Source organism: Engystomops pustulosus, chromosome 5, assembly GCF_040894005.1.
Source record: "Engystomops pustulosus chromosome 5, aEngPut4.maternal, whole genome shotgun sequence".
In the NCBI taxonomy this organism is placed as follows: Eukaryota; Metazoa; Chordata; class Amphibia; order Anura; family Leptodactylidae; genus Engystomops; species Engystomops pustulosus.
This window is the reverse complement of record NC_092415.1, coordinates 61,210,980-61,237,758: the sequence shown is the minus strand read 5'-3', so window position 1 is coordinate 61,237,758 and position 26,779 is coordinate 61,210,980. Positions and strand designations below refer to the sequence as shown.

At 39.3% G+C, this 26,779-nt stretch overlaps 1 protein-coding gene across 34 annotated transcripts in view; it reads left to right on the top strand.

Annotated features, from left to right (window-relative positions):
- The window catches only part of EPB41L3 (erythrocyte membrane protein band 4.1 like 3), a 144,584-nt gene extending 123,033 nt beyond the window's left edge, over positions 1-21,551 (top strand). For 18 of the 34 annotated variants that reach the window (XM_072152155.1, XM_072152159.1, XM_072152157.1 and 15 more), the window contains 9 exons: positions 999-1,100; positions 1,662-2,381; positions 5,484-5,606; positions 7,201-7,542; positions 11,018-11,143; positions 14,576-14,674; positions 17,924-18,004; positions 18,416-18,532; positions 20,329-21,551. In XM_072152155.1, the coding sequence (XP_072008256.1) occupies positions 999-1,100; positions 1,662-2,381; positions 5,484-5,606; positions 7,201-7,542; positions 11,018-11,143; positions 14,576-14,674; positions 17,924-18,004; positions 18,416-18,526 (1,704 nt within the window). In that variant the 3' untranslated portion in view covers positions 18,527-18,532; positions 20,329-21,551. The remainder of the gene's footprint in view (positions 1-998; positions 1,101-1,661; positions 2,382-5,483; positions 5,607-7,200; positions 7,543-11,017; positions 11,144-14,575; positions 14,675-17,923; positions 18,005-18,415; positions 18,533-20,328) is intronic. The other 16 variants (XM_072152183.1, XM_072152181.1, XM_072152187.1 and 13 more) reach the window with 12 other exon arrangements.
- The last annotated feature ends 5,228 nt before the right edge of the window (positions 21,552-26,779 follow it).

The window sequence follows — 26,779 nt, the reverse complement described above, 5'->3', positions numbered from 1 at the left end:
CTGCTGCTTTTATTTTCAGGTTGGAGATATTGTAGAAGCAGGGCTTTGTCAGTGCCATACATTTATAGAAGACATTGCTGAAGTTGTCTCCGTTATCCCATACATTTTGTTATGAAATCATTGAGGGTGTCACATAGAAAGGGCTCAGTCACTGTATATTGTCCTGATTAGGGTCTATAGCAGTGATGGCGAACCTATGGCACGGGTGCCAGAGGTGGCACTCAGAGCCCTTTCTGTGGGCACTCAGGCCATCACCAGAGATGACTTCAGGTATCTTCCTGCAGTCCCAGACAGCCCAGGACTTGCTGTGCACAGAGCTATTTTAAAGTGACAGCTCGACCTGGGACTATTTTCTGCTTTATTGGTGTCCTCAGGTGCCGGTATCAATGAAAACTGTGACAGAGAAGGGAGTATAAATCACAAATTAAATTTCTGTGTTGGCACTTTGCTATAAATAAGCGGGTCTTTGTTGTAGTTTGGGCACTCAGTCTCTAAAAGGTTCGCCATCACTGGTCTATAGTGTGTAACACACACACACCCCTACACTTTCTGGATAGGGGCAGTCATTAGGATTTATTGGTCACCGTCCGTGGGTAAGGTTTTTATTTATTTAGTAACAATATGTAAAATATGCATTATCTATAAAATTAACACACTTGTCACAGTGAATACTAGTGAACACTAGTGAAAAGCATAGATGTTTTATTACATGACATAATCTTAGAAGTTCACTTTGAGTGTAAGGCGGCATTTTACAAGTATAAACAATGTAGCCATCAGGAAATGGATATGTTGATGAATTGCATTTTCATAAATGTTCAGTTCCATCAGTTTTTATCATTATTGTTTGTGTAGTGTGTGGAGATATATGTGGTGATGAGTATACATCTGTATATCTCTTCTGCACTGTTCCTTTACTGATTACAAAAAAATATATATTTTCACTGAAACTGAAATTCTTCTGATTCTTGGATTCTTATTGGTTTTTCTTCCGCTAGCCAGGGGACATAGTGAAGAAACTTCGGGAAGCAAGAGCCACCAGCCCTGTGGCTACTTCTCATCAAATCATTATGCAGAAAACTATCCCATCATCCCCAGAGGTTATTTTTCATTCGTTTAATCTAGATATAATCCTCCGCTTTAAATAGAAAATCAGGTCTTCATGATTTCCTCTAGATTGCCACAAACGGCAGCTAAAAATGTTTTAAAGAAGATTAGTCCATTGCTTATGTGTTGCAGTAGAAGCTTGGACAAAGAATATAGCACTTTAGTTATTACATATATGACGCTGAGCACAGTGAAGTTTGTCAATTCTGATAATGGGGGACAAATTTGTCAAACAAAAAGTGATATAGGTGCCTGTTTTTTTCATAATGTTCTGCGTGACGAACAGGTTAAAAAATTTTTGTTAAAAGCAGCTCCCAATGATATTGCAAGACTTATTTTGATGACACCATTTTCAGTGTAACACTTTGGTGTTCATATGACTGCCATATAGTACTATAAAGAGAAGATGTAGCTCGAGTATAATGACTCGCTCACCCCCTTTAAAATAACATCCTCACAACCATTGATAAATTTGCCCCCGTATTATACCGCCGTTCCGTAACAAAGTAATGGTAGAGTGACAAATTCTAATCTAGATTTTATATCTCACATAGGGCACTGAGGATTGGGTAATTGTAGACAAAGTACCCACTAAGGTAGTTGATGGTGAAACAAAAAGCATTATGACTTACAAAGTGACAACTGTGAGCAGTGAAAAAGCAGCTGGAACGTTTAAAACTGGCCCTATCGGAACGCAGAGTCTGGATTCCTTGAAAATGGAAATTAGAGCAAAAGAAGAGGAAAGCAGACAGAAAATGTATGCATTAGGAAAAACATATGACACTGTATCTGGTAAAATTGTAACCATGACAGGTAAAGGGAAAGAAGGTGATAAGGTGTTACAACCTTCTTCTCTTGAAGTCATTCAGCAAATAGAAAAGGACATTTCTGAAACTGGGAAGCGAATTCCAGTTGTAGGCGAGTTTGAGATTTTAGAACCCATTAGCGACGACAAGGGCAGGAAAACCCAGGAGGGATTAACCATAAAGCGGAGAGTGTCAGAATCTCTGACTCCCATTAAAGAGTCCGATTCTCAGCTGGCAAGTCCAATGGATGATGTGCTTACAAAGGTACAGGATGTGGATACTGGAATGAAGATAATTGAAAGTATAATCACTGAGAAGACTGTAGGAGTTCCTGAATATGAAGTCATAAAAACAGAGGCTCCGGGGTGGAAAGAGAAGAAGCTGTCTGAATGGAGATACACAAGAGACCAACCATTTACCATTGCTACTGCTCACTATGTCACAGAATCGTCAGCGTCCAAAGTGGTGGTAACATGCGGCAGTAACTTTGTACCCCATCCTAATGCTCACAAGCATGAATACCAGACATCCCTGCTTCACTACTCCCTTCTCTTCACTTGCAGCTTAACTTTATTTTGGCAGTCAACATTTCTTTATCAGTATTTTTTTTTAAGCAGCGCACTCTCAGTAAGCACCGTAAAGCTTTCTAACCGGACAAAAACGAATAACTGAATACCAAGTAATGATGCAGCTTGCCATTTCTATATGTCTATGCTTCAGATCTAACAGCTATGGGCCCTATTCAGCAAAATCTGATATGCAGAAAGACAATGGGGCAGATTTATCAATCTACTTGTGCCAGAATTGTGGTGTCATTTCCGCCAAAAAATTGTCTAAAATGCCTTGCGTCACAACTACTAGACTCTAGCTTTTAGACTTTTTTTAAACACTTTTCTGACTAGTATGACAAAGTTGGCCTGGCCCTGTGGGGAAAAGTTTGGTTGCTGCAGTAAACAAGACCAACTAATAGATTGTGGAAAGCAAAAATCTACAGTCTTAAACCACACCAGATTTATCATCCAACTTGTTCAGATTCACATATAGATTTAACTTAAGGGAAATCTAACACCTAAATTAACCTCTACAAAGCACCACCAGTACCTTGTAAAGCTTAAAATATTTATAGCAGGCATCTCTATATTACTGGTAATAGCCTACTCGTATTGTAAAAAAACAGCTTTTATATTTGTACAAATGTGGCTGCACATAACCAGGGCCTCTCTGGTTTACAATATTGGGCCCCCTGTAGAACTTCAGCCACTCCTTCTGCCTCCTCCGCCCCCTGCTACTCATAGGCAGATGCCCTTGTATTGGAGGGGCACAGCGCACATGAAAGTGAGTAGCGGGCAGAAGAAGGGGGGGGCGGAGAAGGCAGAAAGGCATTACTGAAGTGCTGTGGGGGGCGTGATGCTGGATGGGCTCTGATAACATTGCCCCCCCCCTTCCCCAAAGTCTTTCTTCTACATTTGCATAAATATAAAAGTTGTTTGCATTGCAAACAAGCCCACTATTATCCCGAATAAAGGGGTGCCTGCTATAACATTTTAACCTCTACGGAGCACAAGTGGTTTTTTGTAGAGATTAATTTAGGTGATAGACGTCCTGTAAGAAGAAACCTACAGAACCTAACCTGTATGTTCCCCGGGTACTGCCTGTTCTAGAAACCAATGGTTTGGCAACCAGCAAAAATATTCTTCAACAGTAGAAATCTTGTCTCTTACGACCAAAACAAGACGTTTTGGATTATTTGGATTGTTCAATAGGGCCCTCTGCTTTTCCGCATTTCTTACAGGCAAAAGAGATGAATGCTACTTTTTCGTTCCTTGGTTCTGCCACGTCCCTTAACCTTCATGGCTTCTTCTTTCCCAGATCTCCTTGTGTTGTATGTTTATTCTGCTAATGTTGATAGTTATGTATTTTCATTTTCTCTTACTCATGCTGTCATTTCTTTTCCTTTTATCTCTTACAAACTCTGACTAAAGTACTTCTACCTCTCTCTATTTAATAACCTTTAGAGGCTAGCTGGTCGGGCTTGTGAAATTGTGACCGGTTGTAATTCATATTTCAGCAGTAATTTCTCCATTCTCCTAGATAAATCTAAAAAATTAAAATGTAATTTAAAGTGGACCTGCCCCATCTCCTAACATATCTCTATTTGTAGATACTTGTATAATATAACAATTCTGGGCCATCTTTTCTTACAACTTTTGTGTAGTGCCTTTCCTCAGTTATTGCTCAGAGAGATTTATGAATGAACTCATCATGGACACGTTGGGGGAGATTAATCAATCTTTCTATGTCAGAATTCTGTACCAGGAATGATATGTGCCACATTTACTAAAGGGGTTGTCCGACTATTATAAAACTTTAGCAGCCGGGCTGGGGCAGAGATTCTGGGACAGTGGACAGAGCTGGGCTTCCATGCCCCTGGAAGCAAACCAAGGCACGTTTCTGACAGACCGCGGCGCAGGACACCGAAAACGCTGGGGCGATTGGTAAAGTTTTTTTTTTTTTCAAACCCGGGAGGCTACCGAAATTTTTATAATAGTTGCACAACCCTTTTAAGTGTTGGACTGTTTTCAGGTAATTTTACATCTTGTACATAAAAGGGTTTTTTTTCTACATTTCTACTAGGAATGACTGATGAACGCTGCAAAACAGAATAATGAAAAAAGTTGCCCCAGCATTGTGTTTTTGTTGAGAATACATCTATTTACTAAGACAGATAAGTCGGGGTAGGCAGCAGGCCCTCTTCAACTTTTGAGTGTGACTAGAGTTAACAGTCCGAATCACAGTGATACATATGTGATGTTACACTGACAGGGCTGCAAAACACTGAGAAGTTGTTTAGTGGTGTCTTTACACTGAGTAGCTGGTTTTACCTCCTGTGAACATGTCTTTGAGAAAGGTAGATCTTGTGTTAACAAAAGTCACTCTTGAAGTTTTAAGCTCTGAGTAGAGATCCATTCTAATGGTCACAGTATGCAAAAGAAATCTTTCATCAAAATCCATCCTGATAAACTATAGACACTTAATCCTAAATCCAGGAGCTGTTATACATAGCCTCCCTCATTCTAAAATCACCTTTTAAAATTATGCTAATGAGCCTGTGCGTTACCGTAGCCTCTCTGTGTTCTGGCTTACAGGATGTTACACTGACTCACCTTCCGCCCTGCTGCCTTGGCATTACATGAGGGAGTGCTGAGGAAGCGCGGGGGTGGGGGGGTATGAGACAGTTTGGAAAGCCTTATCCCAGAGGGGCTAGGGTAGACCCAAAGTTGATTTTAGAAGGAGGCCATGGATAACAAATATACAATTACCACAGTCACAGTGCCTGGGTCTATGAGTAAGTGCCTCTGGTTTATCGTGCTTGATTTTGATGGTAGAATTACTGCTGGGGATTTTTGAAGCCTGGTCAAAGCCCTCTCTAAGATTCTATTATATTTCCTTTTTTCACAACGAATTATATTTTCTACTTTGTTACAATCTGTGTCTCTCTCTATTGTCTGTCATTTCCTTCTCTGTGTTTCTGTCCTCTCAATATGACATTTCATTTCTTTGTCTGTTTAGACCAAACAGTCCTCTGGTGACAAACTCGTGGATGGTTCTGATATCTACAGTTTGTTAGAGTCTACAAGAAAGCCATCTGAGTTCATAGGAGAGGTTACAACTACTTCACAAAACTGGGCTCAGGTGGCTGCTCGTTTGATGTGTTATTAGTTTCATTATTCAATGTTTCTTGTAATTTGCTTCTGCTTTAAAAAGTTGATACTGGAAGGAATGGGTAATATAAGACTGGCGGTTCTTTATCTGCCTTGACACAATTGGCGGCAATCACTGCTACACTTAGAACCATTTTGATAATACCCTGAGAATTCTACAGATAAAATGTGTCTGGAAACATATACAGTGAGAATAGCTTGCAGGGCAAAATGATGGAGCTTCGTGCCCATTTGGTGCCAAGTAATGGAAATTCTATTGCTAAGTAGTTTGCATTTAATGGAACATAAAATGAACAGCAATAGAGAAATAAATAAAATACTTATATATGACAAGCAAGCTGAAGTGCTATTTTATTATATCCTAGAAACGGGCGCCACACATGTATAAAACGTAAATAAATTCACTTAATTGGTGGCCCATTAGGAATGCTGAAACTTCTTTAAATCAGGTTACAGATGCAGTGCATGGCATCGTGTAGCATTACATTGCACCGTGTTGCAGTTTATAAATTGAAAAAGTTTATTTCATATGCAAAAGTGTTAGATGCAGGAGTGTTATTGAGAAAAAGGACATAAACCTTATCTGACTTGCATGGTTTTAATATAGTAAATAGAAAAAAAAATCTGGTAGTTAAATTAGGTAAAAACAACTTCAGATAGACAACCGCACACAACAGAATCCACCATGTCATTTATTTACACCAGATGTAGGAAAATCTGGGAAATATACAAGCAGGAGAGAAAAAGGTGCACAATTTTAGACTAAAGATGTGCCCCATTGAATTCAAGCTGCACATCTCCTGTGGATGTAGATCCAGCAAATCATCCTCCGGGCCACCCCACCACTGGGCTTTTCAGTTGATATCTGGTGTTTAGTCTTCACTATATATGGTGAAGTGTAATGTACATACATCTCCATTTTAGTTTTGTCTTGAACTTGAATATTTAACATGCTAACTGATAAATGTATCAAGGGTATTTGATTAGAAGAACATAGCAGCTACATACCCTCCTAATTCCTATGGAAGCAGTACATATGTGCTCAATGTTTTCATAAACCCCTTCAACAGGAATGTGTTGTGCGATGTTGTTCTCCCAAGTTAGTAGTTTACTTTTAAGACCTCTTTGTATTATGCCCTGATAAGTTACCCATAGAATTTGAAGAGTTTGTACCTTATTTAACTTCTGACTATATATATTTTTGGCACTTTCAAAATGTAAAAATGAAAAGGGCTAGAATTAATCCTTACTCACACTTCAGAAATAGAATTTTTGCTCCTGATATTGTGCGACAAATCCAAGCAGTGGAGACTACACAGATGTAAATGTATAGTTCAAATATTTTCTAATGACCCATGTCACTAATACAGACTACTGACCAGAATAACAGAAGTGTGAATAAGTCTTTCACTTCTGAAGTGTAAAGTCTACAGAACTTTGTAGTAGCTTTTATTGATTTGTACATTTTTGAACATTACATGAATGCTTTTTGTTTTATGAGAAATTGAAACTGAATTAACATTAATACATTTTGCGTCATTAACGATACATCATTCTCCTTGCAGAAAATTGAAACAAATACAGAATGGGAGACCACTGGTACAGTAGTTGAAAAGGAGGACAGCGAGCACAGAACGAAAGAGAAGGTTGTGCAGGGAATAATCAGTTTGGAGGAAACGGGGGCTATGCATGCAAGTGGGGACGCAGCTCATCAGGTGGATGGTACAGAGCAAGCACGCACAATCATTGCTTCTGGCTTAAAAGGGAGTGTGGGCGCTGTATTAACAGATGAAGCTGCTAAAGAGGAAGATAAGGCTGCTGATGCTTCTGTAAGCTACGCTCAAGAGGAGCAGCATGGCAAAATGATTCATGATGCAGAGTTGTTGGATGGCAAGCCTCTTGAGGAGGTAACTGGCTGATGTCAAGTGTTTTTCATTTCTTGTGTTTGTGTGTGTATTGTGCCTGTGCTATGCAGAGCTTTGCACATTAGACATTTCATTACTTTTTCTTATACTAAATTTTTTTTTTAATAACTTGCTTCCTATAGGCTAATGCTGAATAAGTTTATTTTATTTGTTTTAACCTCCTTTTTTGAACAGCAGATTATTCTGGAAAACTTATCTTGAAAGTCATAGTTTTTTTGTACCGTATATACTCGAGTATAAGCCGACCCGAGTATAAGCCGAGACCCCTAATTTTACCACCAAAAACTGGGAAAAACTATTGACTCGAGTATGAGCTGTAGGTGGGAAATGCATTGGTCACAGACCCACCCCCCCCCCCCCGTATATAGCCAACCAGCCCCCTATAGTATACAGCCAGCCCAGCCTGCCCCCAGTAGTATACAGCTTGCCCACAGTAGTATACAGCACTGCCCCCAGTAGTATACAGCACTGCCCCCAGTGGTGTAAAGCTTGCCCCCAGTGGTGTAAAGCTTGCCCCCAGCATTAAAAAAAAATAAACTTATATACTCACCCTCCGGTGGCCCAGACGTGCAGCGCTGCTCCCCTGATGTCCGCGCCGCTTGTCTTCAGGCTTCCGCCCCCGTCTTCTTTGTTCTGCCGGGCGCCGCCATTGCTCTCTCCCGGCCGGCGCCTAGTGTGAGAAAGCAGAAAAAAGAAGACGGGCGCGGAAGCCTGAAGACAATCGGCGCGGACATCGGGGGAGCAGCGCTGCACGTCGGGGCCACCGGAGGGTGAGTATATAAGTTTATAATTTTTTACAGTTTACACAGACTCGTGTATAAGCCGAGGGGACGTTTTTCAGCACATTTTTTGTGCTGAAAAAATCGGCTTATACACGAGTATATATGGTATTTTTTGGACATCTCAATTTTAGGTCTCTCGGCTTTATTTCTTACCAAATCAACTGAGCCAACTGCATAGCTGGCCACTTTTCTATCTTGTCTTTTAGTTTCTGGGTTACTAATCAGTAGATCCCTTTTCCCAATTTGTATGCAAACCTTCTCTCTGACCTTGAAATTATATGTTAGCAGGCACTAAAGTTGTAGAAGTAAATTATATCTGATTTGTTATAGGAGAAACTGCCTCTCTAGTACTTCCTATAGATGACAAACCTGCAATTTTGTGTCCAACCTTCCTTTTAAAGTCTGGAAAGATGACCATAGACATCACTGTTTTGAAACTCTACCGCTGTCAACAGAGAGGAGGGTTCTCTGTGGCTATATTTTCATGAAAACTTTGGATCTCCCTTTTCAATGTTTAAGATGTGTTACCTTTGAATATACATTTCCATAATATATGGAAAAGTTACTGGGAATCCTTAGGATTTCTGTGTCAGACACTAATAAATTTCCACCATGTATTTCCTTGTCCATGTTTTTGGGGCATTATAGCTGTTATGGAAAGAAAAGATAAGGCCTGTTTCCACTTCACAATTTCTGTTTACTCTCATTAGCTCTCAAAATCATTGCAAGCATAGCATGTACAGTACAGACCTAAAGTTTGGACACACCTTCACATTCAAAGAGTTTTCTGTATTTTCATGACTATGAAAATTGTAGATTCACACTGAAAGCATTAAAACTGTGAATTAACACATGTGGAATTATGTACTTAACAAAAAAGTGTAAAACATCTGACAATATGTGTTATATTCTAGGTTCTTCAAAGTAGCCACCTTTTGCTTTCATAACTGTTGCTTTGATAACTCTTGGCATTCTCTTGATGAGCTTCAAGAGGTAGTCACCTGAAATGGTCTTCCAACAGTCTTGAAGGAGTTGCATAGCACTTGTTGGCCCTTTTGCCTTCACTCTGAGGTCCATCTCACCCCAAACCATCTCGATTTGGTTCAGGTCTGGTGACTGTGGAGGCCAGGTCATCTGGGGTGTAGCACCCCATCACTCTCCTTCTTGGTCAAATAGCCCTTACAAAGCCTGGGGTCATAGTCCTGTTGAAAAATAAATGATGGTCCAACTAAACGCCAACCGGAGGGAATAGCATGCCACTGCAAGATGCTGTGTTAACCATGCTGGTTCAGTATACCTTCAATTGTGAATAAATCCCCAACAGTGTCACCAGCAACGCACCCCCACACCATCACACCTCCTCCTCCATGCTTCGCCTTTTCTGTGTTGCACAAAGACATGGTGGTTGGAACCAACGATCTCAAATTTGGACTCATCAGACCAAAGCTCAGATTTCAACGGGTCTAATGTCCATTCCTTGTGTTCTTTAGCTCCAACAAGTCTCTTCTGCTTGTTGCCTGTCCTTGGCAGTGGTTTCCTAGCATCTACTTTACCATGAAGGCTGCTGCACACAGTCTCCTCTTAATAATTGTGGTAGAGATGTGTCTGCTGCTAGACCTCTGTGTGGCATTGACCTGGTCTCTAATCTGAGCTGCTGTTAACCTGCGATTTCTGAGGCTCGTGACTTGGATGAACTTCTCCTCTGCAGCAGAGGTGACTCTTGGTATGAGCCAATTTCTTTGTAGCGCTTGATGGTTTTCCCAATTGCACTTGGGGACACTTTCAATAGTGACTACCTCTTGAAGCCCATCAAGAGAATGCCAAGAGTGTGAAAAGCAGTAATTAAAGCAAAGGGTTGCTACTTTGAAGAACCTAGAATAGACATATTTTCAGTTTTTTCACACTTTTTTGTATATTATAAGTTTATAATTCCATGTGTGTTAATTCATAGTTTTGATGCCTTCAGTGTGAATCCACAATATTTATAGTGATGAAAATACAGAAAATTCTTTGAATGAGAAGGTGTGTCCAAACGTTTGGTCTGTACTGTATATCCTCAGCATTATCATTATTCTGATATGAAGTACTGTCACAAGCAATGTTCATCGACCGTGTCATTGCCGATTTGATCCTGTGCATTTATTTTATATGGTAATTGTTAGGTGTAAATAGGCCTTTAAAGGAAACCAACCACCTAAAAAAACATAACAAATCCTATTACTACTCACCTCTGCTACTGTTGGCCGTGTTCCCGGTGCTGTCCATTGCTAATCTTGACACATTGGGATCACCTAGGAAAGAAAGACATAATTAGCAGCACAGAGTACGGGGACAAGATGTCTGTCTCTCCGGGCTGCCCTCACCACCTTCCTCTCCCATGCTTGGAGTATGGGAGAGCGATATGATGTCACACGAGAGGCGTGACATCACCTCCCTCTACCAGCATGGGAGTGGGAGGTGCTGGGGTGTGCAGAATTAGCAGCCGGAGCACCAGACATCTTGTCCCTGCAGTCTGTGCTGCTAAGTATGACTTTCTTTTCTGGGTGATCCTAGCGTGTCAAGATTAGATTAGGATAGGGGGTGAGTATTAAAAGGTTTCTTTTTATAAGATGTGCATGGATTTGTTTGGCAGAAGAACTGTATTTAAAACATGCTCTTTCTTTGTCTGCTCTCAGTCTCCTCTTATAAAAACAGAGATCATCACTTTTGGCACTATTGCAGAAGGAGAGAAGCCGGACATTTCTAAGGATGTTCCCGTAATACATACAGAAACAAAAACCATTACATATGAATCCTCAGAGGTAAAAAAAATTACTGAAAGGAGCACTTTTCATTGGAAATCTCTTACTGATTCCAATTCAAATATTGCTATTCAAATTTTGGAATACAAAAAGATAAGGAGCTACTTGGGTCAGGTAGCAAAAGGGCAAATGAGTTCAGGGTGGGCCTGGCATTTTACAAATGGTAGATGTTGCCTGAGAAGGATCAGGCTGTTGCATTGTACCCTGATTCCATAGTCCAGCTACAGCTTTTGCCCCTCTCCGCATTTGGAAGAAAATAAGCACTTGTCTAAGAAAAATATTTGGATCAAGTCTTCGTAGGGATGGTTGTCAGCTGAACGCAGAAGTAGCTATCCATAAAGCGTAGTGTTATGTTGGGAATATCCAGGCTATGGCCACTTTCACCTGCACATAGAGAAATGGAAAGATGAGCAGGCCTGCTCGATCATCTTTTGGGTTAGGCCACGTTACCCGGACATATTGCTGGATTTGGAGGCTGAACAGCCAATCCAGGAAATTGACTCCCATGGAAACTAGCCATGGCTATGATTGGCCAGGAGTCATTTTAAACATTTTTTGTGACCCATAGAAACTTTACTAAATAGTGATTTAAAGGTCAAAATGGTATCAATGAAAATTTTGTCTCGTTCCACAAAATATGACCAAAATTTCAATAGACCAAAGTAGAAAAAAGGTATGGGCATCAGAATATGATGATGCAAAGACAATAGACAATTTTTTTAGTGGTATTAAAGCGAACCTGCCACCACATTTTCACCTATACAGCTAGTGACAGGTTTTTATAGAACCCTATTAACTAACTGACACCCTTCTTTTAGCTAAAAAAGAAGGCGGTTATTCTTGACCGACCCCTCTCATCTAATTTTCCCTTGTCTCTTTTCAGCATGTCATGTTACCAGGGTGACATCATCATAGGTCCTTTCGCTTCCTAACATTAGTATACTGTACACCATGCATATATCTTATCATATGTCAGTGTCATGGCATGATTACAGCTTGCCTCTGTGGACTACTTCTTCTGCCCATTTTCCATGGAGGCTGCTGTGATTTCATGCAATCAGAAACATACATGGATTAGACTGTGCAAATGTAACAGGAACTTAGATTATGTCACCCTGGTCACATGACATGAAGTCACCAATGATGTAAGAGAGCTCTAACTCAATGTTCCATGTAGCAGCAGTTCTGTGGACTTGTCAATCAGGAACTAGGAGGCAGGGCAATGCAAGTAACTCATGAATATGTAGGGCTGCATTGGACTCAGGTAGTGACATTGAATTCACGTCAGGTGAGTTGCATATAAGTTTACAAACTGATTTTATTAACATTGCAGCCATGGAAACCATAATACATCTCTCTAAATGGATAAATAAAAAAGTTGTGACTGATGGGATGCAGGAAGTAAATAAAAATGGCCTGGTCCTTAATATGTATCTTATTGATGTGCAGTGCCAAGTTTTTATCAGCACATGTAAACAATCTCATTGCTTAGTATTAATATGTGTTGTGTCAAGTCCTCCTTAGGACTCATCCAGACATAACACTGGGTGCAGCTAAATGCCCCAGAAATAAGACCTCCCTGGAAATAACCATCGGCTCACAGGAATGGGAGGGGTCTTTACTCTTCTTTCTAGCATTGGTCTTTGCACAAAGAAATATTCCAATAAAATAAAGTCTGCATCATAAATGTATCATGGAATGATAGTTTTTAATATTTGTCTAAAAGGCTCTAGTAGTTTGCATTATTCAAAGCACAGTTTCATGCTTTGTGTGTGGCACATCCATTACCCCAGTGTTTTCATGTCATGGAATGGGTCTCTCCTATGGAGGGCAATCTTCATTTCCATAGGAAAAAGAAGGTTTGATTGTCTGGGCAGCAGATGATGTACAGACGTCATTGCAGTATAGACCTGCTCCTTCAGATAGTCACAGCCAAATCATTCCCGTCTCCCTGGACGCAATTCGCGGAAAGCTGTGATTAAACTGATGGGAAGTATTTTATTCATGTTATGAAAACCTTTCATTCCGCAGAACTTGAAGGGGTGAAGATTTGCAAACTTTCTAGAAATAGATATTGCAGCTTGGCTTGTAGAACTATGTGAACTATGTATTCTGCATTTTATATTGCTTGTAGAACCCCTGTTAGGTTGTTGGCCCAGGTATAAGAAAAATATAGTTGGATATGAGTAGATTCCTGGATGTAAGAAGTTGTCCAGCGCTGCAAAAGCAAGTAAAGAAATGTCTATGAAATGATTACTCAAGATACAAGTCATTACCTTGTGTGCATTTTCATTGCCATTTGATACGACAACTGGAACTGCATTTATCATCAGACTTTTTACATGGCGGTCATTAACTTAAATCAGACCAAAAAATGAATGTTCGGAAATGATTGTTATTAGAATTATTATATTCATTCTGCTTTTGTTCTATGAAAAGTAGCTGTTAAACTGAAAACAGCCCGCGGCCATGTAGTACAATGAGCTGGGGACATGCTAGAACAGTGATGGCTAACCTATGGCACTGGTGCCAGAGGTGGCACTCAGAGCCCTTTCTGTGGGCACTCAGGCCATCACCAGAGATGACTCCAGGTATCTTCCTGCAGTCCCAGACAACCCAGGACTTGCTGTGCACAGAGCTATTTTAAAGTGACAGCTCTACCAGGGACTATTTTCTGCTTTATTGTCCTCAGAGTACTGCTATCAATGAAAACTGTGACAGAGAAGGGAGTATAAATCACAAATTAAATTTCTGTGTTGGCACTTTGCGATAAATAAGCGGGTCTTTGTTGTAGTTTGGGCACTCAGCCTCTAAAAGGTTTGCCATCACTGTGCTAGAAGATAGCTACAGGATCTCGTCCCCAGGAAAAGCTGAGTTTAATAATTACATTCTAATTTACTCTACAGCATTTCCTCACTATATAGAATTTAGCTTAATGGGAATGTCCCCAGTGAAAACTATTTGGTTGATGAATCACTTGGTAACTTTATGGTGGATGAAGCCTTGTATTTGATACAGAGCTCTACATTCCCGGTATAGAAAGGCCCACTACCAGAGAGAGCATGGTAACCCAGTGATAAGTCAGCATGCCCTGAACTCTAAACTTCTTTTAGAGGGGAAAACAAATGCTCTGAATGCTATACTGGTTCAGATAAGAAAAAAAATGGGCATTTCATCTAAATTAGCTACGGATAATGTTAATATTCACAATTACTTGAGTACTTCTGAGGATATTGCATCAAACCATCGCTAATATCTATACACATAGCCCTGATACAGGGGGGCACATATGCATTTGTGAATACGCTGCATTTTTCTTGGTGGATTCATTTATAATTTAGCACTTACATCCCTAAGATACCCCAGAGTGCAGAGGTCCAGAATCTTCTATAACGCTATTAAACCCAAGTCCTTGCATCACTTTGTTTTTAGATGGTATCCCGTCCTGATACAGATCCTGGTGTATTAATGAGCGCTCAGACAATTACTTCAGAAACTCTTGGCACTACAACTACTACACACATTACCAAAGTAAGTTCTTACTGTGTATTTATGTCTGTTTACACTTCTAAGGGAAGAATACTTGTCCTATGGAAAACCTCCCTATACACGTATTATAACAACATTTCTAGAGCAAAGCAGAATCCACTTACCGTATTATTACAGTATAATTATTATTATAAGTAAATAAATCACCCACCATGAAACTTTGCAGCAGTTTTCCCCCATTTGGGTTTAGATCTCTGTAAATAAACTTGTCTCTATCATTTTATGCCTCTTGCTATATCCCATCTGTGCGTATTTGTTATATTCCCCAGGCCTCGTCTTAATCTAGGATTGTGTTTCTCTATCCTGCTTAATAGACCCAAACTGTAAACAATTAAATATATTTCACTGATTAAGTTAATCACCTATCTATATGTTCTTCATCCCACCATGAGTCAGAGCAAGCGCCATATCAGATTGCTTCAAACATTCATGCGCTTCATATTGCAAACATGTATATGTTAATTCTAGCTGTGACGTCTTATTATACTAATTCAGGGTTTTCATTGTTTTCTGTAAAGTTGATATTTTTCTTTTGTTACGTCAAATGAAAAAACTTGTCTGATATAATAGCAGTTTGGTTCTTAACTGTTGGCATAAAAAAACAGGAGAGTGTCCAAACATACATACTTGTGTGCAAGATAAAATAAAGGCCTGGATACTAGGATGGTGTCTTCAGGGGCAACACAGCAACAATATTGTGCCTTTTGTCTAACAGCAGCCATATAAGAATATAGCAAATACCTATGGGGGAGCACTACCCTCCACTCCTAACCAATGACTGGCAGGTTATGTATCCAGAACTGTGGATATATGGTGCATTTACAGTATTTCAGCTAAAACCAATCATCTATGAAAATAGAGATGTATGAATACATTATTTTGAGTATCCTGATTCCCTGGCAATGCTGCCTGCAGATCACACTGAGCTTTTGGGCATTGGTGACTGTGTAACACAAAGCTCCAACCTCCTCTCCTGGATGTCCCATGAGCGTCTCCTAATCAGTAAAACACAAGTAATAAGACAAGTAGCAGAAAAATAAAAGAAGGCAGGAGTAGTTTACTTTCTTTTGGATAGAGAAGCCTCAGTGCCTGTACATAGCAGTGAAGCAGCAGAGAGGTATTAATATCATCAGCAGCTCTCTGCAAGGGAAGAGCTGGAAATGCTGCATCAGTAGTAGAGGTGGAGATCATATGAGATGCATTTGTAAGTTGAGAAAAGTGTTGCAGCACTGTGTTAGCCAAGAAAAATAACAATTCTTCTGTTAAATACCTTTGTGTAAAAAATACAAGGAATTTCTTAAGAAAAATGATATTTGCTGCAAACTTTCAGGGCACACAGCCCCTTCATCAGGCAGATTACATATGAAGCACTGAGAGAAAAACACAACATTTGAGAGATGTTACACTTAGGTAATTAGTACACTCAGTGATACATCATTAAAGGGGTTGGACACCTTTCCACTTAAATTTTAATAATGCTGCCACATAGATTTTCTTAAACATCACAGAATTTTTTTGTAAATATTGAGATGCATACACAGAACATAGCAGGAGAACTAAGCCCCAGCCAACTACTTCCTCTGTTCTGTCTCTGGGTCCTGGCTGCTTTAATAGTACATAGCAATTGTGGTCTGCATACCAAGGGGTATTAAAGGGGTATTCTCGTCTGGGCACTCACATTCAGTTTGATTAATCTGCCATTAATAAACATTTCTTCAATTAGATGTTATTAAAAAAAATGTTCCTGTGTGAAGATAATTTCTCATAAATGTAGTCATTTTGTCCCTTAGAAACGAGATGGCTTCCTCGGATACGGCCACCTCTGCTGGATGGATAGCACAAATAGACAAAAAGTTTTTGTATATGAAATATCCGGGAGTTACTGCAGGTCCCACATGTTGTGTTGTGTAATGATCGCTGAATCCAGGTGGTCAGGCAGAGCTCAATAGCGAATGTCTGGCCACTGCTGCCTAAATCTGACGTGGTCGTAACCGAGCCATGGGAAATTATCTTCACACAGAAATATTTTTTTTAATAACATCCAATTGAAGAAATGTTTATATATGCATGATTAATGAAACTGAATGTGAATGCAGAGACGAGAATACCCCTTTAAATGAGGACAAGTACGCTAACCCTGATGCAACACACTTTAATTTTGCTGATCCAGAGATCTGTACATTTACCAGCAATGTCAGGAAGGAATTTAAATGGGTTCTCTGCTAATAAAACATCTTTTGTGCCTTTGTCTGAATGAATTTAAGTTTATAGGGAATCTAATAGCAGTTGTAAAGGTAATAAAATGCGGACAGTGTTAGGCAGCAGCCCTTGGAATCGTACCTGTGTCTGTGTTCCTAGCATTAATACATTTACATTCCAGGACTGTATTGTACTGAGGTTTGTGTATCTGTTCACTGGTTATGGAGCAGCTCATTGCAGAGATCTCACAGCACATCATCTATAATCTAAGAATATAAATACATTACAATTTGTCCCATTATTAACACTATACAAAAAGCCATGATTAAGGTAGTTTGGACACAAACTACAGCTTTCTTGTCTGTTTTTAGGGTCAGTATGTCTTCATGGTCCATGATGTCAGTAGCTTGTGCCAACCCCTTCAGTGGTCACATGATTGTGTTACCTACCGACTGATCTGCATACAGATTGCGCACACATGACATTTTTGTTGCATCTATATTTTTCAAAAACCAATAGACTTCTATGGAAGGGCAGAGCAAGAATAGAACCTGCTCTGGACCCCTTAGAAATACCGTACAGTGAGACCTGAGCTAGCAGAAAAACAATGGTTAGAAAACATCAGAAAAAACAGATTTTGGCTGGTAAGTTCTGCACACACATGGCGAGCTTACCCACTTGAAAACCTACAATATCTCCATTTGCTATCCAGCACACGAACCTATGTCCTTAATGTGTTAAACAGCGTACGTACAGTGTATTATGTTTGGACCTATTTGTGTGTTTCCTCAAGTGGGAAGCTAATTTAAACTCCGGTAACCTGCACAGGCACTTGGGACTCGTTTCAATTACCTTGCTTAGGCGCGTTGCACACACCATGTTTCTTATCTGTACCTGCACAGAGTGTTTCAGTGGGAAACATCAGGCCCAGCTACCATGAATCAATGGTCAACCCTGATAAGGGAGGAAGAAAGTCTGGCATGAATGGATTTTTAATACCTGAATTTTTTGGTTCTTTTCGTCCCTGCGTAGACTGTGAAAGGAGGCATTTCAGAGACCAGAATTGAAAAGCGGATAGTGATTACCGGAGATGCAGACATTGACCATGATCAGGTAAAGTAACCTGCCAGGAAGCAGTCTATATATACTTACTAGGCTGCAGTAACTTGATGTGATTGATTTGTCAGCAGAAAACGGTAACTAGAGGACATACTTAACCCTTTCACCTTTAACTATTGCCACTAATAAGCTGCAGTGTCAGGACATGTGTATTTACATCTTCTGTTTTCATTGCAACCTCCTTGAGGGTTTTAATTGGAATTGCATACGAAAAGATTTCTCACAAAGAAGGGGCTAAGTGTAAACTCTTGTGCCTTCTACATGGAATTTACAAGTAATTCACGTTTAATTGTGTCTCCTCATTTGTAAGTGGTGTAATTTTCTCATGAATATCCACCTTCCCACTGATCATGCATGTTCCACTCCCTTTTTGTTTCCGTCCCCTTTTGGTTCTTCCTGTGTTAGGCGCTGGCTCAGGCAATTAAAGAGGCCAAAGAGCAGCACCCTGACATGTCAGTGACCAAAGTAGTGGTACATAAAGAGACAGAGATCACACCTGAAGATGGGGAGGACTGACCAAAGGTAAGATGCATCCATTGCTTTCCTGGAACAAGCAGGCTGGCATGTGCAAAAGGCGTCTTCCCCTTTGCTTACAAGTGGCAGGTTTCTTTTTATGCATGAATAAAACACATTTATACATAATATTTTACGATGGGTTATTTGCATGCTGGTTATTGAGGGCTGTCTGTGGCTGAAAGGTTTACTCCATGCTCTCTGAGCGTAAAAGCTTTAAAGAGGCAGTGAAAAGAATAAAGCCATACATAGAGGTTTAATTGGATCCCTGCTCTGAATATTAGGGCAGATTGGCCAAATTCAATTCCTAGTCATATATATTAATGCATGGAATGGATAAAAATGCCTCTTTAAAGTATGATGCTTCATACAGTGTTTTATTGTGGTGTCACATATCCATGAGCATAGCATCTTGTTACATTGTCTGTGTTGATATACAAGTGGAACCGTCACTGATTAGATAACAGCACACAACAATATATTATAACATACTTACTATGATTGGTGGATCCGAGCAGAGCAAAATATCCCCAAAACAGAATTTGTTCACATTATCAACTAAAATCACTTGCAACTGCACTTCAGAGAGACTGCTAAAACCATTTGCTTTATTCTAATGGAACCAATAGATGTCATTTTTATGCATAAACCTCTTCTTCTGTGCTGCCACTTTCAACGTCTGAATATTATCGAGTCATTGCCTAGGGACCCCAGAAGTCAGACATAGCAAAGACATGTATCCCCACAGTGTGCTTTAAGCTGCATTGGCATCCACAGGGTGCCAGTACAAATGGAAGTTATGGCACAGCATGGAGCAATAGACTTCCAGCACTGCCATATAAAGCAAAGCTACCAAGATATATTCCTTATCCAGAATATGTGTATGTATTGTTAGTTTATAATACATTAGTGTAGGAACAAGTCCACTTTTCTGCCGCAATGCCAGCCAACAGTCTCTGTTTACAACCACATTGACAGCACAATGTGGAAGATTAAATTGGCCAAAATTATGGCTTAATTTGTGCCAAAATGTGGCCTAGTTTTAGTGCATCTCATTTTTATATGTCAACCTTTTAGTGAGATGCCAGCACAACGGTAGTTAACTGCAGGCATCTTCTGTATAATACAGCAGCCACCTACCCTGTATGAAGAGCTCTGTCTGTAACCTCTTTCCATACATACCTAACACCTTATCATAGTTATGCCAATTGTTTTTAAGAGATTAAAACCTTAAGCACAGGTTTTAATATGGAAATTTTTCTCAATAAATCAGGCTAATAAGAGAAACTGAGTAGTACATGGGAATTATGCCCGATGTGGCACCCCAAAAATATACCTCTAGATGTCTAACTTATAAAGGCATTCATGAAATTATGTAAAAATAGTTCTTCTTCCACAAGTGTGCAGCAACGGGATATTTTAATTTGTTAAATCCAAGTCTGCATATTTCACGTAACACCATCTAAACCACTAACTGCATTGTGTGCTGGGTGCTGAATGACCTGACGTGGCTGCAGTTTGGCTTGTTCTTGCTGTGTTATTGGCATATGATACCATTGTGAACGCATAATGAAGGAAAACATATTATTTTTTGTTTCAGAATCCGTTTCTATTTGCACAAGGCACAGTTTGAGAGCTGTGTCATTATTGAAATGGTTTCAGCGCTGGCAGCTTGTCAGTCCTCTATAAAGATGATCTGAGATGTGCTATAGATGTGTGTTTTCCCACTGTGATTTATCTAGAGCAAGTACAGTATTCCGGTTTCCTACTGCGCTCTTATAACTCTGCCTTTTTCTTGCCTGCAGGAATAATGGAGCTTGAAAGCGAGCTCAGTCATGTACACCATTAGGAGTATGAGCACCTCTGCGGAGCAACAGACAGAACCTGGCTGACTTCTGTCTCAGGAAATTACAGCCCTGAAGGATTTAGCTTGACCATTTACAAAGTCATCGGCAGACATATCTTCCCATTAAAAGCAATGCAATTCAGCATATTTAAATCAGTATTGCATGAAGCAAATAGTAAAAGGCAGCGTTTTTCTTTTCCATGCCTCCCGTTTCCAGTTATATCTGCACGTCCACACACTCACCACAATATTAGACTATGTGAACTTATTGTACTATATATACAGTCCATGCCTTCCTCTGAACAAAGTAGCATTTGTTAGGTGGTAAGCCTTTGTTTACAAAAAGAAAAGCGTTTTACCGCAAGACCCTAAAAGCTGTATAGTATTATGGTTGACCACACCTTATACGTGCCAACAACACAACTCTCGGTACACCACTTGAATATTACATGATTGCTACGACAGATAAGGACACCTTTCAATCTCGCGAGACTATTTAACTGCTGATGTGCTTTGCGTATCCCATTCAATTACACATGGGATAGTCATTCTTTTAGAGTTTTAACTTTTTTTTAATAATGTTTTCAATGTTATTAAGTTAAACCCTGCTGATCAGCAATCGGCATTGACGTTCTTTACTCTGTACATTATGTGTACATCCTTGAGACAACGTGTGTGTGTGTCCTTAGTTTTATTACACAGTCATTTGACATCACATTGTTTACTTTGTTTGTTTAATGTTGATTTATCTTTCCATTATCACTGAAAACTGCTTCATTGACTCTGCTTCTGATACCTAGTAGAGAGCTAAGCCTTAACCTGTACAGATTCCCCACATATATATATTGTTCCAAACCCTGCAAACAATTCCATTCTGCCGTCTGCTGTGTCACAACACTTGTTGAATGTTTGTTATAGTGAAATAAAAATGTATTGGCCTTGTTAAGAAAACAAAATAATCTGCTTTTCTAATTTGCACCAGCCATGGATTTACAAAATATGTAACACAATGAAATAGGAAATATTGTGGAAATCTATTAAAAATCTGTTTTGCCGCTAATCAAATTAAAGAACTGACCGTGCTCTTACGTACGTTACCTTATGATTGCTTCTGAACCTTCACCATTTGTTTTTTTTCTTGATTATTGTTTTGCCAATAAATGCTGTACATCACACCTTGAACTGTGTCTTTGGATAAATCTTTTCTTAGATTTTAGGGATCTTCAGTATTTAGGAAAACTACCTATTCATTATACTAGTGATCATGATTCCTTATTCTTAGGGTGTAACAGCAGACATTTTGCTGTAATACCTGTGGTCCAAAGTGTTTACCAAGGGCAAGATAAGCACATAAAGATTTTTTTAATAGTAGTAAATTCAAATAAACCTTTACGAAAATATGTTAAAAATATGCAACAGCTCCCTCTGTATGGAGAAAGCTCACGGGCTGAGCCCTCTCCATACAAGGTGGGTGTTCTCTGCATATTGCAGCTACGGTCGGTGCTGGCACCGATTGCGTGCGACAACCATGTAAATGCCTCTGGCATTTAAATCCCGGCGGCGTTTGGGCGACATCAAATTGGATCCAATCACCGCCCCCTGTGAGGTCATCGGGGATCGGCAAACAATTACTATGACAGCCTCGGGTCATACAAAGACCTAATGCTGTGTCATTTTAACCCATCTATTACAACGTGTGATTTGCACATTGCAATGAATGATGTGGTGAATCCCCATATACTACTATACTGTAGTATGGCAGTATATGGTAAGATTAATCAGACAACCAAGGGTTAATGTATCCTTGAGGGTTTGAAAAAAGTTTAAAAAAAGTTAAAATAAAATGTAAAAAACCTTGAAAATTCAAATCGCCCCCCTTTCCCTAGAACTGATATAAATAAACAGTAAAAATCATAACCATGTAAGGTATCACCGTCACCCAAAATGTCCGATTTATCAAAATATAATAAGTTATTGCCAGCGTTTAACCCCATAAGGGAAAACGGGACCCAAAAATCGATAAATGGCAATTTTTTACCACTTTGAAAAATATGAAAATTCTATAAAAAGTGATCAAAAGGCCGTACAGTCCTAAAATGGTAGCATTGAAAACGTCATCAAAAGTCACAAATAATGAACAAACACACTTTTTTTTTGTACTTTGTACAGGAGGTTTTAATTTTTGTAAATATATGAAAACATAAAACCTATATATATTTGGTATCCCAGTGATCGTACCGGCCCAAAGAATAAAAGTAGAATAATGTCATTTGAGGCGCAGAGTGAAAGCTGTAAAATCTAAGCATACAAGAAAATGGCGAAAATACATTTTTTTCACAAATTTCACGACACATGATTTTTTTTTCCCCTTTTCCCAGTACACGGCATTGAATATTAAACACCTTCACTAACAAGCCCTCATACAGCATGTTTATAAGTTATAGATATTTGAAGATGGGGAGTAAAAAAAGCAACCTCTTTTTTTTTTGTAATGTGTAAGTGGGGGGGGGGGGGCAGGATATTTGGTAATTTACCGATATCCATCTTTCAAAACTTCAGCTCTGCTACCTTGATATGTGAAGTGAAGCCTCCAGTCTTTTACCTCAATAGCCAGATATTCCTGACTGTATAATGGCTGCAGACGGAGGGTCATGTTATCTCTAACTGTTCATGGACATATAGGGATCACATGACCCTCCATTTGCAGCCATTTTATCAACAGGAATGTCAGACTGCCTTCAGCTAACAGGCTGGAGGTGGGCATACTTCAAATGGCTATTCTGAACCCTGGTCTAGTGTCCTATTAAAGAGGAGACTTTCCCATTTAATATTGCATAAAGATTGTGTTTATAGGGGTCACATAATACAATATTTAGTCCTCTAGAAATGCTAAAACCAAAATTCATTTAGAAAATCAAGCATGATAACCCTGGGACACTCATAGATCCAGGCATTGTGACTGTGGTTATCCTCTCATATTTCTTATCCATCCAACCTATACATTATATTGCTTTGATCCATTAGAAGGCAGAAACCCTGCAATGCTGATGGCAATTGGCCCAAAGGAGAGAGAAATTCCTTCCTGACCCCTAATATATCAGAATAACTCCCTGGATCAACAGAAACTACTATCAAAAAGTTTTATTCCTATATGATGTGATATTGTTCCTCTCCAGAAAGTCATCCGGGCCTTTCTTGAACATGTTCAAATTATCAGCCATAACATCCTCCTGCGGCAGAGAGTTCCACAGTCTCACTGCTCTTACCGTAAAGAATCCCTGTCTATGTTGATGGTAGAATCACCTCTCCTCCAGGCGTAGAGGATGCCCCCTTGTCCTGGTCACAGCCGTAGGAATAAATAGATCTATGGAGAGGTCCTTGTACCTCCTGTTCAGGTATCGTAATGAGGTCTCCCCATCAGTGATATTTTATCTAAACTGAATAACCCCAAGTTTAGTAATCTGTCATCGTAGGGTCAACATCTGCAGAGTTTGCATGTTCTCTCCGTGTTTGTGCAGGTTTCCTCCCGCACTCCAAAACATACTGGTAGGTTGTTTAGATTGTGAGCCCCATTGGGGACAGGGACTGATGTGGCGAGACCTGTGCAGCACTGCGTAATCTGTGTGCACTATATAAATAAAGGAATTATTATTATAGTTCCCTGCTTTCCCTAATAATCCTGGTTACTCTCCCCAGCACCAGCTCTGGTTCCAGCTCTACTATATCCTTTTAATACACTGGTGCTCAAAACGTAATACAATATTCCATGTGTGGTCTGACCAGTGATTTGTATAAGGGCAAAACTATGTCCTTATCATGGGAATCTATTCCTCTATTGATACATCCAGGGCATTATGCAAATTTGTTTTCCAAAGTGGAAAATGGAAAACAATAAGGTGGGCTTAATTGGCGAACTCTCCATAAAGAGAACTCATCTGCCATTTCTCAGCTCAGGCCCCCAGCTTCCACGAATCCCTCTGTAATCTTACACTATCTTCTTCTGTATTAATTACTTTACTGAGCCAAGTATCATCTGCAAATATTGAAACTGTACATTGTAAACCCTCTATAAGGTCATCAATAAAAATCTTAAAAATAAATGTCCCCTATACTCACCCCGGTGGCACTCCGCTGGCAATTTGACAATCTGACAATGTGCCATTAATGACGACTCTCTGTTTTAATTTAATTTACCCAAATACAGAGATTTTTTTTTTATCAGTCCCAGCAGTCTCATTTTATGTACCCACCTTTTATGCAGCACTGTATCAAATGCCCTGGAATAGGACAGATACACAACATCCGCTGCCTCCCCCAGGTTCAGTCTAGAACGTACCTCTTCATAGAAGGTGATCAAATTAGTCTGACAGGACCGATCCCTCACAAATCCAAACTGTCATGCATAGTTAGATACTCCAGGACAGCATCAGTAGTAAACCTCTTAAATATTTTCCCTTCTACAATATTAGAAATAATGGTCGGTCTACAGTACATAAATCATGCAGTACCCGGGGGTGAACGCCATACGGGCCTGGGAGTTTGTCAATTTTAGTGTTGTTGATGCAATGCTGTACTTCTTCCTGGGTTAAGCAGCTGATTAATGGCTGATTTACATAATTCCTCATGTCATTCCCATGGGACTTTCTTGGATAAAGACAGTTAAACATCGGCTGAAATCAGGACCCTGGGACTGTTTCAAGATGCACAATAAGGAGGCACTTAAAGAAAACTACATAGTCAAGTCACCAGAACTACTACGCAAATGCCACAAAGTATCTCACCTACAATACACCAAACAGCACGGAGACGAGCCTCAACACTTCTTGTTTGTACTAACTGCTCTGATGGATTCTATGCACTGTACATAGAATAGGAGGGGAAAACGGTTTTCTAACAACCCAAATTCAGAAACACACACATGAAAATTACTATAGATCTAGCCTAGCCTTAAAATAATTAGGTAAGACTATGAAGGATCTCTGATGGAGGTGATACTGTTTCTAAGAACAAATTCATAGACTCCCTAAACAAATAATATTCCGTACATTTTTGATGAAAACAGTTTTTTTGTTCTACATACAGTTTGCCATAATGACAATCAAAGTTATAGTTCCAAGGTTGTATTCCAATAAATATTTTTATGTTCTACCTAAATAACTTGGTTAATGTATCATAATGGTGATAAAAGGCATTATTATTACTGTAAGTTTATCACTTAAACATGCATCCATGAATCAAAAATGTGTGGCTTACTGACTACACAGCCCTGGTTTACCATGCATTCGAGTTTACATTGTGTATGCTGTAATATCATATCTGCTTCCCCTTTGCATTGCAATTGCATAACATTGTGGCTATGTACAGTAAATACAGTGCAAATGAAATGTTAATGGAATATTAGCTAAATGTAAAAGTAATGTGTGAACACAGCATCTAGATGACAATAGAGAGATTACAATGTGTGCTCCACGGCAGCTTATCTGACATTGTCTGCTGCTGATTGGACAGTATCAAAGAAGACTAACATGACACACCCCTTCCAATGCTTACCTGGCTCCCTCCCTGGAATCACCACAGACTGCTGGCAGGGAGCCAGGTAAGCATTGGAATTATTCAGATGCACAGAAAAGGCAGTTTTGAAATCAACATGCCAGAGGCTATTGGAACCTGTCATTAAATAAAGGTTACCTTCCAGTTCCCTTTATTCTCCACGTGTAAGGTGGTGAAAGGTCTTTATTAACCAATTAACACCGACACTGTTTTTCAGCTCAATGACCAGACTCAATTTTTCGAATCTGACATGTCTCACGATAATTGGTTATAACTTCGGAACGCTTTAACATATCCCGGTGATTTTGAGGTCGTTTTCTCGAGTCACATTTTACTTCATGATAGTGGTAAAATTTAAGTGATAAGTTATGCGTTTCATTCTCAAAAAAAATTAAAATTTGGAAAAATTTCTGAAAAATTTTTCCTGCTCGCCATAAAATAAAAATAATATTTTTATATAAAATTTATCTTTATTCTCTGGTTCACTACGATTACGGTGATACATCATTTATATAGTTTTTCTCATCTTTGCTCAATTTTGCTGAGCAAAACCAATATTAGAGAAAATCACATTGTTTTTACTATCGACAACTTTTTAGGGGCATAACTTCTGTACTTAAGAGCTTATTTTTTGTGAAAACAGAACTTAACTTTTTTTGATCACTTTAAAGAACATTTTTTGAGAGGGTATTTGATTAAAAATTGTATATTACGGGAAGTTTTTCATGTGTTTTTTCCTTAGTTCACCGAGCAGGTTCAATATTGTTTTAGATTTATTGTACAGATTAATACGGATGTGGTGATACCAAATAAGTACTTTTTTGTGTGTTTTATATAAGTAAATCATTTTTATTAGCATT